This window comes from Enoplosus armatus, chromosome 19 (genome assembly GCF_043641665.1).
Source record: "Enoplosus armatus isolate fEnoArm2 chromosome 19, fEnoArm2.hap1, whole genome shotgun sequence".
In the NCBI taxonomy this organism is placed as follows: domain Eukaryota; kingdom Metazoa; phylum Chordata; class Actinopteri; order Centrarchiformes; family Enoplosidae; genus Enoplosus; species Enoplosus armatus.
Window position 1 is genome coordinate 16,331,313 of NC_092198.1, and position 14,288 is coordinate 16,345,600.

Consider the following 14,288-nt stretch of genomic DNA (forward strand, 5'->3'; position numbering starts at 1 on the left):
TCGTAGCTGCCGATTTTTGTAAAGTGGGTCGGGCGGTTTCCATGGAGCCCAGAAGCCCTCAGCCTTTTGCTGTGCTGTGTTGGAGCTGCGTTTAAATGTCCCAGCATGCACTGCAGACAGAGGCGGGTGTGCTCATGGTGTTAACGAGGTTCCAGTCTGTTCGAGAGTCCGGTGTGAGAAACATAGCGTGGGCCCATACTGAGAGCACACACACACACACGCACGCACACGTTCTCACACACACACACACACACACAGTCACATATACACTGAAAATACACACGCACAGAAGGAAGCACTAGTTGATTCAGAATGAGAGGACGGCTGTTAAAGTGCAATATCTACATATAACTCAAAATCAAGAGACCATCACCATCGCCACCTCCTGGAGTTGTCCTTCTGAGTTTCCCTGATAACCGACGGCTGTGGTTGGCACCCCTGCCCTGGGTAGAGGGGCTGCAGTGCCCCCTACTGGCCAGAGGGTGTTATAGCAGACAGTCATTGTAGAGAACCGTCTGGTTTCTTTGCATTTTTTTATTTTTTAAACTACCTCCATTCTGCTGCTGTCTCAAGATGAGAACAAATCACCTGATGGTGGCAAAAATCAGATGCATCCCACAGATCTGGAGCCAGTTTTTGTTTGTTGTGGTGTTGTTGTGCAGAGGGAAAAGTGGACTGACCCATCACTGAATGAACATAACGCTGGAGTGGAGTCGCCACCACCAGCCGGATACCTCTCTGAGTGGTCAAATCTCCTTACAGCACAAAGCAAGAAAAGCATTTCCATGTGCAATTTGTTTCAGTGAAAAACAGACAATGTCCTATATTTGCAACAAGCTCTCCTCCATATTTCGTACTAGACAAAACCTTGTTTTGAAAAAATAAATACAAAAAAAAAAAAACAACAAAAAAAGTGTTTACAAGTTTACATTGTGCCGTGCTGCATATGCATAACACCCTCACAGTCAACTGATCTGGACCGTGATACATCTTGACACAAAGTGTCCTGACAAAATGTCTTTTTTTTTCTTTTTTTTTTTAAGAAAACAAAGAAGATTTGAACAAGCAGATGAGGGTTAAGAAGAGTTGCGGAGGGCGAGTGAAGTGAAGCGCTAACAGTATCTGCTCCCTGATGCCAAAGGCCATGCCAGGGGAGTCGGGTCCAGGCTGGAGGAGGGGAGCTGCCAAGGACAAAGCCCTCCTCCGAGGGGGGGGGGGGGGGGGGTCGAGAGGGAAAAAGGAGTGTACTTTTTTTCTTTGGGTGCTTGGGTAATTATAATTCTTTTAGGGATGACCTCAAGGAGAGTTATCTCTATGTAGGGGGTTTTGGTTGGAGTCATAGGAGGACTCTGGTTTGGTTTGTGGGAAGGCTTTGGAAATGGCGTGTGGAAATCTACAATGTGAAAACAGTGATAACACACACACCAACAAACAACAGGGGCACTTATGATTTTGGAGGTCCCCGACATCTAAAGGCATGCTAGATGGGTAGAAAGTTAACAGGCGCACAGAGGAAATAAAGACTTTACTGCAATAACAGGCAATGCCCGAAATATTGGGCATTAAGGACTGGCACTGTGTGACAAGAGGACAAATTAGAGACATAGAATGGAGTCCACTCTTACAGCGTGTACTGCCTCTTGAGGAAATGAGATTCATATTTGGGACTAAAAGGATTACAAGGGAGAGAGAGAGAGCGCAGGGGAGGAGAAAAAGAGTCTGCAGATAGGTCCAGTATTATTGAAAAAAGGATTTGGGGGCGGGGTTGCTATGGGAGCGTTGAGGTTTTGGTATCCGAGGCATGCTGCTGTGCTCTAGTCTTCCATGCACATGGGCAGGTTGACGAAGGTGAAGACGTTATACTCGATCATGACGGAGAAGCAGAGGAAGATGGCGTACAAGACCAGGACGTACAAGCCCAGCTTCACGTCCAGCCTCCATTTATTCAGGTGGATCCCCAGCACCTGCACATACACGAATGCATCAGAATGGCTTGTGCAGGCTGCGGTACGTTCCGAATGAAATCTTAATGTTCACTGGTTTGATTTAAACAAGTGATTAAAATCTACCAAAACACAGCAGAATTACAGGCTGCACCCCCAGGGATTTATTCACTTCGACTATATTGTATGACTTTCCTGAACTGACTGAATATCAACTGATAACAGTGGGGAACAATTTGAAAAAAAAATTCTGTTGAGTTAGATTTTTATGCTGATTAAAACTAAAATTGGCATGCTGATTCCAAAATTGCAGTCAGTTTTTTTCTAGCACGTCAAGTTTTTTCTCCACAGCTTACCCTCCAGATAAGCAAAATTCCACTGATTAGCTGTAGTAAGACTTGCCAGCTGATTACGATTGGACTCATCTACAGCTACGTGGCAACTTGTTTGTGCAGTCACAATTGAGACAGTGCGGTGAGAGGTGTGTGCAGCTCCCAATAGGTCAGTACTATCACACACATATCTGTTAAGTACAGTATTTTTCATATTTTTTAAGAAAACGGAGATCCTATAGTTCAAAAACTTGACGTGATAGAGAAAAACTGAGATCAGTTTTGGATTCCGCACCCAAAAATGAGTTAAAAACAGCTGTCAGACCTAACTCAACAAAAATTGGGTGTGTTTGCGATGCCAAGGATAAACAAGTACGCATGCTCACCGTGAGTGCTACAGAGCCCAGCAGAAGCACCACTGAGTACACCAGGCCCCGACTGTTAATCATAACCTGCATGACAGAGAGATCAACAATTCATCTGCTGCTCTTCAATCTTATTTCAATATCTGAGATAAGGAGAAACTGGATTTTGGTTGTTTCTTACGTACACACACACACCAGATAATACAGAAATGACAAGGTCTGAGTTCTTGTAAAGTAAACACACTCCTTACCTCCGATCCATAGCTGACACACATGGTCTGTATCGCCCAGGGAACCCCCAGTCCCACTAGAATATCAAACACATTACTGCCAATAGTGTTGGACACCGCCATGTCTCCCAAACCTGCAACAAAACAAAATGAAATGTTTAAGCAAGTACATGAAGTGTTTCATCCAGACTTTCAGGTCAAACAAACCACTTTATTTCCAACTGAAGATTAACATTTCGCTGTTCTGTACTTTCTGATATTCACAGGGGCTCTAACCTTATTCAGCTGGGAAGGCAGTGACACAGGACTACAATGTAATGTGTATAAACAGCTCGGCACTATTTCTTCTTGTTCCTGTGCTCAGTTGGTACTCTGTACACCCCTACTTTTTCCACGCACATAGGAGACAACCCATTTCTAGATACTACAATGTTGGCATTTACAAATCTAGTGCAACTGACTAACAAAAGTGCACCTCTGTTGCGCACCACCTGTATATCTGGTTGTGTTTATCAAGTTTTATCATTCTGCATGTAAATTGACTACAATGCATACGTGGATATATTAATATCTTGATACATTTCTCTATCCATGTTCTTCTGTCTAGCCACTCAAAAAACGGGAACATCCCAGAAAGCACTTTCACCACAAACAACAAGTCACTGTATCTATACTTCTAGCTTTTGTTTATTCCGATGACTCACCCAACTAACCACCCGGGAACGTCCAAGTATGCTATAATCTAAGAATTAAAAAAATGGAGGATGTCCTGTTGGACTGGTGGTATAAAATGCCTACCACGTAACCGCATATCCACATCTTCATCATCCATTTCCATTGTGTAACAAATCCACAAAATGGCAAAATCTAAAAGTGTACAAATGGCGGGAAAGGTATACCTTGCCGAGCCACAATGAGGCTGGCTATGCAGTCTGGGACGCTGGTGCCGGCTGCCAGGAAAGTGATGCCCATGATGACATCAGGGATTCCCAGAGTGTACCCAATTATAGTCACCTGAGAGAAACACACAGAGTGCCGGAGCTCAGAAATAGCATTCTCTATTTGTATGGTATGAAGGCTGACAAGCTTTTGTCTCAAATATATGTCTAATGCTGCCTTACTTAACAGAAATACACCAATAAACCAAGCAGACATCTTCAGGAGAAACATTACACTCACCATCCAGACCATAAAGTAGGAGAAGATGGCAATCCAGACGGTGGACAGGATGAAGGAGACCATGAAGAACCTCTCCCAGCGAGGCTTGGCGCAGTTCGGGACGGTTAAGTACAGCAACAGGAGCAGAGGCCACGAGAGAAGCCACTTCAACTTGCTGCCAATACTCCCTGCGGCAGAAACACACATTAGCATGAGAGATTAGCCTCCTCGCTTTTTGATCAACGGATAATGATCAAAACAAACTTACAGTTTACAGTATGCTTGGTCTTTAGTAATGTGGTGGAAAAACTGTATTGCCCAGATGGCAAGAACTAAATGCAATTTTCTTAAAAAAAAAGTTTTTAAAAAAAAAGGTGCCATGTGTAGGCTTTCCATTACATTGTTAAATTAATTTAGATTTTAATAATTACTGTCAACAAATGTTATCATGATCAAGATGGCCTGCAGCCTCGTCCTCATGTCAGTGGCAGTGTTCAGACCGCATTTCCCACAAATCTTTTCACTTTAAAAAGCACAATCGAATCTGGTTTCCACTCATCGATTGCGTGAATCAATTCTTTCCTGCAAATGGATTGCTAATGTCACTCTCAAGCAGACATTTTGTCGTCCGTCTATTGTAAGTGCCAACAACGTAAACATTTCTCTTCCATTTTAATGTATTTTATAGAGCCACCGACTAATTTGAGCGAAGGACATCAATAACTACTGAAGCGGAAAGTTCTTAAAATAAGCAATACAGGAGGACGTAAACTAGATTCATGTCTGATGTTTCAAATTGAGAATATGCCTTTATCGTTTTAACCCTCTAAAGTATCCATTTATGCCAAATTACACAGTCCATCAAGTAAATACACGGATCACATACTTGGAAGACGAAACGGCGAGATGGTGTCGTTTTCCTCCTCCTCGGCGGGTTTGTCCTCTGGCACGTTTCCATTCTCTATTTCAACCTTCCCGTCAATCACTTGTGTCTCCACTCCATTGGCAGCTTGGACCAACTTCTGGCGCTTTCAGAAAAAAGAAACTAAGTCAAAGAGCAGATGAGCAGACGCGCTGCTACTTCGACTGCTGCGCTACTGCCATATTTTCAATGCATTTTGTTTCTGCAGTCAGAAATGAAATACACAAACATGCATACTGTGAGTGAGATAAGGGCCTTCTTTTGAGTTTAGTTATTTCCAACTTTGTGTTGGAAAATAGTACACACTCAAAAGAACACATAGCAGTAGCAGCCAAATCCTCCTATTGGGGCAACAACGCCCAGCTGTACCTCTGTAATGATGAGGCGACTGGCCATGCGCAGACGGGTCTTCGGTCCAAAATGGCTGGTGACCATCACACGGAGGCCAGCTTCTGGAAACCTGAACTTCGAAGGGCTGGCGTTCATGATCTCGTCCACCATCACCACCGATCCGCGACTGTAAGCCTTGCTGGGCTTGACTGAGGGGCGGAGGGATATGAACGAATATAAAACAAACGAATATAATGAATGAATGAGCACGAATCTACCAGATCAGACAAGTATACAAGTATATTCATTCATTTCTATCCGTTTTGTTATTTCATTTGAGTGCACGTACTTGATACCTTAGACAATGAAATAAAGTTTTTAACCAATTTCACCCTGTTGGAACGTCCAAATTGCAAATTAAATTACGCTACACTAAACAGAGTTCAATTTTTAAGAGGAGCATAGGCATCAAGAGTTATGTTCTGTACTATAAAGGTTTGCAGTGTCATTTTGTAGTCTGTAGGGCGACAGTGTCCCAGGCCAAGTTACTAGGGAATATTAATGGATGCTGAAACAGAGCCATTTTTTTCAGCATGTCACAGTTAAAGCTGCACCAGGCAAGATCTTTATGTCAACATACACCATTCCCATAACCCTAAATCACAATGTGGACTGTTCAATGTCTACACAAATCAAAACTTCAGAGCAAAAACATCCCCTGACCAACAGAGTGTGAATGTTTTTTCCAAAGCTCTGAAAATCATTCCTTCTTTCACTCCACTCCCTCATTCTCCTGCGTCACCTGGAAATTGATGTTGGTGCCTTCATGCTGCTTGTGGTCTCAGAGACAAGGGAAGGGATTGTTGGTAGTATTGTTTGATGGGGGACAGACAAGTGTTGTCTCATATGTTGGTTTGGAGCCTTTTAATTCCAGTATCTCAAAATAGTGTGTTCAGTCAACTCACTCAACTAAGTCATAACTGTCCTGTAACGCCAACTGTTCATGGGTGATATCATTGAACACAACGCATTTGTCAGATAATCCAATGGGTTTTTAAATTGTTAGCCAAGATGTAGAAGAAGGCTTTTTGGTTAATCTGAAACATTCAGAAATCAGCAGATTTGGAGATGGATGGTTTTCACTGGACAGTGACGATGTGGAAAAAGAGTCACCTGTGAACACGTTAAGACCACATAAACCTGCATGTCTTAGCAGAATGTAGCACAGGTACGTATGTAAATATGAATGAGACTCAAAAGATCAACAGAAAAACCTTGCTTGCCTAAAAGTCTTCTTCTGGGCTTTAGCAATGATGGGACCACTTAATCAAAAATCCTCTAGAGTTGCAGCTTAACGGCCCCAAATGATTTCTTCTTTCACTTGACTATCCTCATGTCATGGAGGAAAAGGAGTGTAAAATCTTCAGGGAATCACGCCTGGAATCACACCTGGACTCACCAGCTCTGAACCCCCCCCCCCCCCCCCCATGATTTCTGGGCACTGAACTTCAAATAGCTTCCCCCAAATTGCCTGGCGCAGCTTTGAAGTTTGCCTACTGGTTGTGAATATTTATGGGTGGACAAGATTGATTTCAAAATCTGCGACATGAAAGCTATAACCTCTGGCATCTTAGAGCTGATAATCTCAAACTGTTATGCAGGTGGCTGACACATTAAACACTTTGACAAGTTGTGCTCCGACAGTAATGCATATTTCAAAATGTTTTATTGGCATCCTATAACTCCTCATTTGCTCTCAACTATAAGATGCAGTGTATAGGGAATAAGAAAAGTTCTACAGTACAGTTATTAGTTTAACTCAGCCTTAATTTGACTTATTATGCATGCAGGAATGCACATAAATTAAAAAGTGTAAACAGAGCTGGCATAAACATTTCCTCTTGTGAAAATCATTACCACTTCAGGAGTGAGTGGGTCTACGCCCCAGAGACCGGCAGAGGAAAAGTAGTATGCAAGCAGAAAGAACTGGCACACAGCAGCACAACACTGTTGACAATAGGCAAGAGTAAGTTTAGTAAGGCTAAACAGACAGGCATGTTAACACTAACGCAGCCAAAGTGGAAAGGGTTAAATGTCTCAGAGGGGTTAAATGTTACTGATTAGAGGCTTCTGAAAGGTCAAAAGGCAGGAAAGGAAGAAGAGGAAGACTGTGGCTATGAGGAAATCTCACCCAAACATTAAAAAGATGTTATTTAGAAAAGGCAAATTTTTCCCGGAAGTTTGAAACTCAAGACAACAAAGTCCCCTGACATTAAACTGCATTACGGAAGGAAGATTAAAGAACATCTTCATTATGCTGTTCCCATTTTAAACAAGAACATTTCATTTTGTGAACCCTGTATGCTCAGATAAGCTCCAGTTGCTTATTACCCAGAAAAAGGACTTAGCGGGCAAAGAAAATGAGTGGAAAATGACCACAAGAAAAAGAAAGTAGTAAGGGGGAAATTTGAGAAACCGTCTCTTCAGGTAGTGCAGTTCACTGAGGTCAAAAGGACTGAAATCTTCTTGATCTTTGGAAAATTTAGCAAAGTTCTGCAGAATCACATTTAAAAAGGAACAGTTTGCCATTTGGGGAAATGTGTTTATTTTCTCTCTTGCTGAGAGTTAGCTTAGCATAGTGTAGCATAAGAAGAAACGAGAGGTAATAGGGGGAGATGGCGAGCCTGGCTCGGTCCGCAAATGACAAAATCTGCATAATCTCAATAATTAACATGTTACGTCTTGTTTGTTAAATTCATTGAAAAACTGATACCACTCTCATGTCTGTACACTGAATATGAAGCTACAGCCAGCAGCCGGTTGGCTGGTAACAGGGATGGCACCGTCTGAAGGTAACAAAATCTGTCAACCAGCGCCTCTAAAGTTCAATAATCAACATGTCACCCCCCCCCCCCCCCCCCCCCCCCGCACATCCTAAACTGAGCTAACCGCCTACTGGCTGTAGCTTCATTTTTAGCAGGCAGATATTGAGTGTGATATCGATCTTATAATCCAACCGTCAGCAAGGAAGCAAATTAACATATTTCCCAAAATCTCAAACTATTGCTCCAAGTAAGTTTCAGCAGAATACAGTATACGCTGAAGCAATTAAAGTTAGTTCAGCAGAAAGGAGCAGAGGTTAAAGCCACAAACAACCACAGTCTTCCAGAGAATCAAATCGTCCAGTATATTTCCACTTCATAGCCCAGGAACCCCAATCTTATTTCAACACACAACATCTGATTGATTTCTTGTAGTCTTGGGTACCCAGCCTGTCTGATTAACCTTACCTGTTGAGAGTAAAGGCGATGACGGGTCGTCATCCCAAACATAGTCATAACTAGTATTACCGTCCTCCATCTCACTGCTGGCCGCAGCGTTACCATTGGCCACGTTCTTCTTCGACCCCTTCCCCATGAAAAATCTCTGCATGCTGGAGTTGAATCTAGTAAACAGATGGAGCATAATCCCTCAATTAGAGATACTCAAAAAAGTTCAGCCCTGAGTCCAAAAGGGAAAGAAATAAACAAGATAGGACGTTCAGTGTCAGAAGCTTCAGATGAAAGGCTCCAACTTGTTTGAAATATAGACATAGTATGCACTGATTAGCTAAAATAACCTGTTTACTGTCCATACTTCTATAGAATGAATCTATAGTTAATGTGGCCTACTTTCTCAGAAACAGTATCAGCGTTACACTATACCAAAAAATGGCTGAAATATGCTGCTCTGCATTAGAATAGCAAAGGAAAGAAAAAGTCCTAGAAGCCAATCGCAAGGCTTTCATCAGCCGCAGGCCTTCTATAAGAAACCATGGATCACAAATACTGAACACACTGCTGCCGCCCTCTGAACAAAATGTGTGCAGAAGTAGTACTGGCAACATCACCAGAGCATTCAGAGGCCAACATTAAAACAAAAAGAAAATTACTCATCTGAATTGAGGGTTTAAAGACAGAGGATGTTGTATTTTGTACAGATTGTAGTATGGAACCCAAAACCCACAAAAAGACTGTAAAAAATGATCACGAGTCAGAAATATAACAGTTAATAAAACTGATAGTTCAATAAGTTGAATGTAAAAACAAAGACTTTATATTTTTCCTCCAACCTCCAATCAGGTGACAGAGGAAAAGCCAGCTGGCTTGACTGAAAAACATGTTAAATGTTAAACACACTGAGCACCAGCCTTGTTAGCTAGCCGAAGCTATAGCTTTCATCATAAAACTACATCAGCCAGTGCAGTATAAAGCTTCCCAACAGTGGCTAAAGCACGTATGCTGTCAAGTTTTTCTGTTTAGTTTGTTTGACATTATGAGAAAAGAGACAGAACGTCACGGACGACATAATAAGTGCAAGATTTTTCCCATTGTGGTCCTTGATGAAGACAAAGCACACGCACTTGAAGACTAAGCTAATGATATTTAGATAGAAGCATGGAGTCTGTTTCCAATTATATTTTGTTCAGTATATTTATTTCAGGTTTGTGTCCAAGTATACTTGACTAATAACATCGAAAAAACAAATGTTCATGATTTGCGATTCAAAAGCATCAAGAGAAGTTATATTTTTCATTTTGTGTCGTTACATTTTTCCCCCTCATGCTGTTATTTGTTTTACAATCGGCAGCAGCATGTGTGCTATTTCAGGAGAGGAAGAAGAAAAAAATAAATAAATAAATCACAGCCGAGCCCTGGAAGGTCACCTCGGAGCACTGATCGCGCTATATAAAACCCACTCTACTCCATTTTGACTGGAACAGCCCAAAATGGTCAGCGGATATTTTGGGAGAGGGGAGACATATGACAGCACATCCTACAGTAAGCACTTCTTTCCTCCAAATGAGAAAGGAGAGGAGTGATCCGGTTAAGCCTGTGCTCTTAGCCACTGCAGAGGGAGAAAGATTAAACTCTTATGGCGGGGAGAGAGCTGGCTGCTGCTGAGTGTAACACAGATTACCCAGCTGGACAGAGACAGCGGCACAGGACAACGTGGTTGGCATTATGCACTTTGGACTATAAAGACACAAATATGGCGTAATACAGGAGATGGAGTCTGTATTTCATGGAAGCAATTTGCTCGTACAGGCTGAAAGTTGACAGATGCAGTAAAAGAGAAGGAGTTCTCAGGGAAGATTGCAACCAAAATTATGATCAGATGATATGTACCCCAGACAAAGAAACCCTTACTGATCCTTTTATAATAATCTCAAGCTCAAAGAAAGGCGAAAACACGATCTATTCCAGTCTGATTCATGGGACAAGTTCATGAAATAAGATACATCAAAAATAAGGATTTAGAGTTAATTACCTGTTGAAATTAAACCATGACACACCTGAATTTGTCAAGTGGAAGATTCTATGTACAGTATTGAAAAGAAATCTATATATAAATTAATATTTTTGTGGCCTGATAAATCCATGGTGCTGTCCGTGGTGCTGAAGCAGCAGACGGATTTGTAATTGAGCCTTTTTCTCTCAGTTCTTCTGTCAGTTTGGTCTTGGATCTATAATATTCTCCAAACCGTATACTATAAATACTCAGTTCTATAATTGTGGCCTATATACCCTATAGAGTCGTGTCACCTTCATAATCAAAGTGACAAGTAGTGTATTCGCGAAGAACAAGAGGCCGCAGCAGACGAGGAAAGACAGCGTGGCATCAATCAACAGAGCAAAAGTGCCCTTGAATGCTCAAACTAAGAGATACAAGGAAGTACTGCTTCCCCGCCCCCCCCCCTCCAACCTCCCTTTCTCCTCCTACGTGTGCTCCCATTGGGCCAAACCCCCTGTTAAAAAATAACAAAAATAAAAAAAGTATAACTGTCATTAGACCTACAAATGGGAAACTGTGTGTGTCCTAACTGTGTGAAATTGCGTCCTCAAAAATTGCAGTTGATTCATTAGAGGAGCGATCTTTGCACCAGACGGCTCCCGAGCCCAATCTTCAGCTAACATCTGGGTAGGCGACATGAACGAGACACTCCCCTCCAGCTGGAAACACACGCTTCTCTTGTGAAGCTTCTTGAGTGTACAGTTGGTCATACTCATCAGCCCACAGGTGTTAGTGTGCGAGAGTTTAAGAATCTCTCCCCACACAGTCAGGCTGCTGCAGTGCCAATGCGGTGGAACGAACTAAGTACATTCACTCAAGTACAGTACTTAAGTACAACTGAGGTAACTGTATATTTCAGTTTTATGCTACTTTATACTTCTACTCCACTACATTTCAGTGGGAAATATTGTACTTTTCACTCCACTACAATTCTCTGACAGCTACTAGCTACTTTTCAGATGAACATTTTATATAAAAGAACATTTAATGAAGCTTAGAAAATAAAATGCCTTGTTAAAGATTAAATCCAAAGCACTGTCCTGGCCCCTTGTCATGTTTCAGACGTCTATGGGTTGTTAATAGTTCCACCAAAGAGACATTTCAGTCAGTCATACTATGATGCATCAGTCACTGGGGCCATTTCTCTATGCAGCAAGTACAGTTTCTTTTGATACCTAAAAGTACATTTAACTTCTGTACTTAAGCAGGATTTTGAATGCAGCACTTGCAATGAAGTATTTATACACTAATGTTTTGGTACTTTTACTTCAATAAAGGATGTAAATAGTTCCTCCTCCACTGGTTATCAACCAGCTTGACAGATTTATTAAACAGCTGAGTGATTTAAAAAATGTGCAGAACTCACTTCATGACAAGGATGTATCCAGCATACATGACCACCAGCACCAAACTTTCCCACCTGAAGACGAGAGATATACAGGATGAGGGATAAAATAAATTCAGGTTCCCACACACACATGGAAATATTTATATAAGCTAAAATATATTCAGTTTATTTCTTAAGGTATTCTAGCTGCCTGCTACAACTATTATTACAGAAAGAGTTACAGTGCAGGGAGAAAGTATTCAGACTCCTTCCCTTTTTTCACATTTTGTTATACTGCAGCTTTTTGCTAAAACTGTTCAAATCATTTTTTCTGCAGCGCCTTGGTAGCCGAATGGTTATAGTTCATACCATTGCATGTCATGCCCCCCCCCCCCTTTTCCTGTCTGCCTCTTCACCTCACTCTGTCCAATAAAAGGCAAAACAATTTTTCTTAACCTTCTTTGAGATGTTTCAACATCTTCATTGGAGTCCACCTCTGATAAATTCATTTGATTGGGCATGATTTACTTATACTTATATAAATGTGATATTTCAGTGTTTTCTTTTTAATACATTTGCAAAAATGTCTTAAATCCTGATTTTGTTTAGTCATTGTGGGGTATTGAGTGTAGATTGATGAGGGAAAAATTAATTACATTTTTATATTTTAGCATAAGGCTGCAACATAACAAAATGTAAAAAAAACAGGGTCGGAATACTTTCTATAGAACTGCAAGCAGGAGTTTGCAACTAAGCTTCACATTAAACAAACCGAGAAACTGCCTTATTGCTAACCTTCACACTAACTGAAGAATCAGAACCCAGATTTTTAAAACTTTAAAAGCGAGACTAGGTAACTTTTGCTGAACAATGACGACAGAGGCCACAAGCAACAAGTGCAGGATAACAAGTAGTGTATAGTCTCAAAGTCAGTAATGTCAGTTACAGCAATATCCATCTGAAGCCTGCTAACATGCTAATGTTATACCAGACCAAGTAAGGCTGTAGCAGCAAAATCCTTCAGTGTTTAGAATTGAGCAAGGGTGTGTTTTATTTCTTATGAATTTCAGTCTTTTCAATCATATAGGAAAAGTGTTATTTCTTCTTTCAAAAGTTACACTTTAAAAACACAGACACATTCACAGCTTAATTGGATGAGTAATTTACCAAACTATCTTCCCGTCGTAGATGAACTGAAAAATGAAGGGAAACATTTCTCTTATTAGAAAAAAAACAACATTCAAGGAAGATAGTCACAACTGGTGTTCATTAATAAATGCATGTGGTGAACTTGTAGCTTGTCCAACTTACTGCAATCAAAGCCAAAACAGACAAGATGTAGTAGAAGGAATCCCTGAAAACTGCCCACCAGGTCAAAATCACCACCTAAGATTTCACAGGGAAAAGTGCACCATCAGTATTTTAACTGCATCTATGTGTATTAGAATTCTTTGAAGCATTTTGGTTGATACATGTGATTTTATCAAACACACCTAATACATACATTTTACTTGACAGAAAGAGCTTGGAGAAGAAACAGATTTATGATCTGTTTACGCCTCCAGAGTTTAGTTCTCCATTTGCACTACAACCAGTTCTGAGAAAACTAACTGAAGCAGATGGCTTTGTTTCCCCTCAGCAAAAAAACTTCTGCCACACATGTGCAGCTCTGCAGTCTATAAATAAACAGAATGATGCCGCTGCAGCAGGAAGACACTCCCTCCAACTCTCTCTCACACACACCTGTCCAGCAAAGATCCCGCAGACTCCAATGATACAAAGGATGTTGAAGACTGCTGAGCCAACGATGGTCCCCACCCCCACATCACCGTGGGTGATGAAGACACCTGCACACAGGGAAGCAGCCAATCAGAATTAACGGTGACACCAACCATCTGGGAATGTCTAAGTGTATGCACATACTGCATGTTTGTTTGTGTGTGTGTGTGTGTGTGTGTGTACCAATGACAGATGCAAACAGCTCTGGTGCAGAACTGCCAGCTGCCATGAAGGTGGCTCCTGCAACGTCTTCACTCAGATCTAGTTTCTGCAGAAATAAAGCAAAGACGAGGGATTTACACAGACAAACCAGCATTGTGCGACTGTGACACTGAAAGATGAAGGACTACAACTCCCAAGTACCTCACAGATCTTCTCCAGCGATGTCACAAAGTATTCGTCACATGTTATGGCAAGAGCCAGAAACATGTAGAGTGCCTAGAGACAGAACCAGCAGAGTTAAGTTTGAAGAGTGTGTGTCTGACAAGGGTAAGAGTACAAGTGCATGTGTGTGACACACCTGTATAGATACATGCTTTAATCAGCAGAAACTAGCAGAGTTAATAGA

At 41.4% G+C, this 14,288-nt stretch overlaps 1 protein-coding gene across 2 annotated transcripts in view; it reads right to left on the minus strand.

Moving 5' to 3' along the window:
• Nucleotides 1–1,814: 1,814 nt before the first annotated feature.
• slc24a4b (solute carrier family 24 member 4b) overlaps nt 1,815–14,288 on the minus strand; it is a 31,896-nt gene continuing 19,422 nt past the window's right edge. Inside the window, exons 4-17 of one of the 2 annotated variants that reach the window (XM_070925646.1) lie at nt 14,084–14,158; nt 13,904–13,988; nt 13,685–13,788; nt 13,253–13,327; nt 13,109–13,134; nt 11,981–12,034; nt 8,631–8,725; nt 5,320–5,489; nt 4,915–5,056; nt 4,050–4,216; nt 3,770–3,884; nt 2,892–3,004; nt 2,662–2,727; nt 1,815–1,964 (exon numbers count right to left, since the gene is read on the minus strand). In XM_070925646.1, coding sequence (XP_070781747.1) covers nt 1,815–1,964; nt 2,662–2,727; nt 2,892–3,004; nt 3,770–3,884; nt 4,050–4,216; nt 4,915–5,056; nt 5,320–5,489; nt 8,631–8,725; nt 11,981–12,034; nt 13,109–13,134; nt 13,253–13,327; nt 13,685–13,788; nt 13,904–13,988; nt 14,084–14,158 — 1,437 coding nt within the window. Of the gene's footprint in view, nt 1,965–2,661; nt 2,728–2,891; nt 3,005–3,769; nt 3,885–4,049; nt 4,217–4,914; nt 5,057–5,319; nt 5,490–8,570; nt 8,726–11,980; nt 12,035–13,108; nt 13,135–13,252; nt 13,328–13,684; nt 13,789–13,903; nt 13,989–14,083; nt 14,159–14,288 lie in introns of both variants that reach the window. The other variant, XM_070925645.1, reaches the window with a different exon arrangement.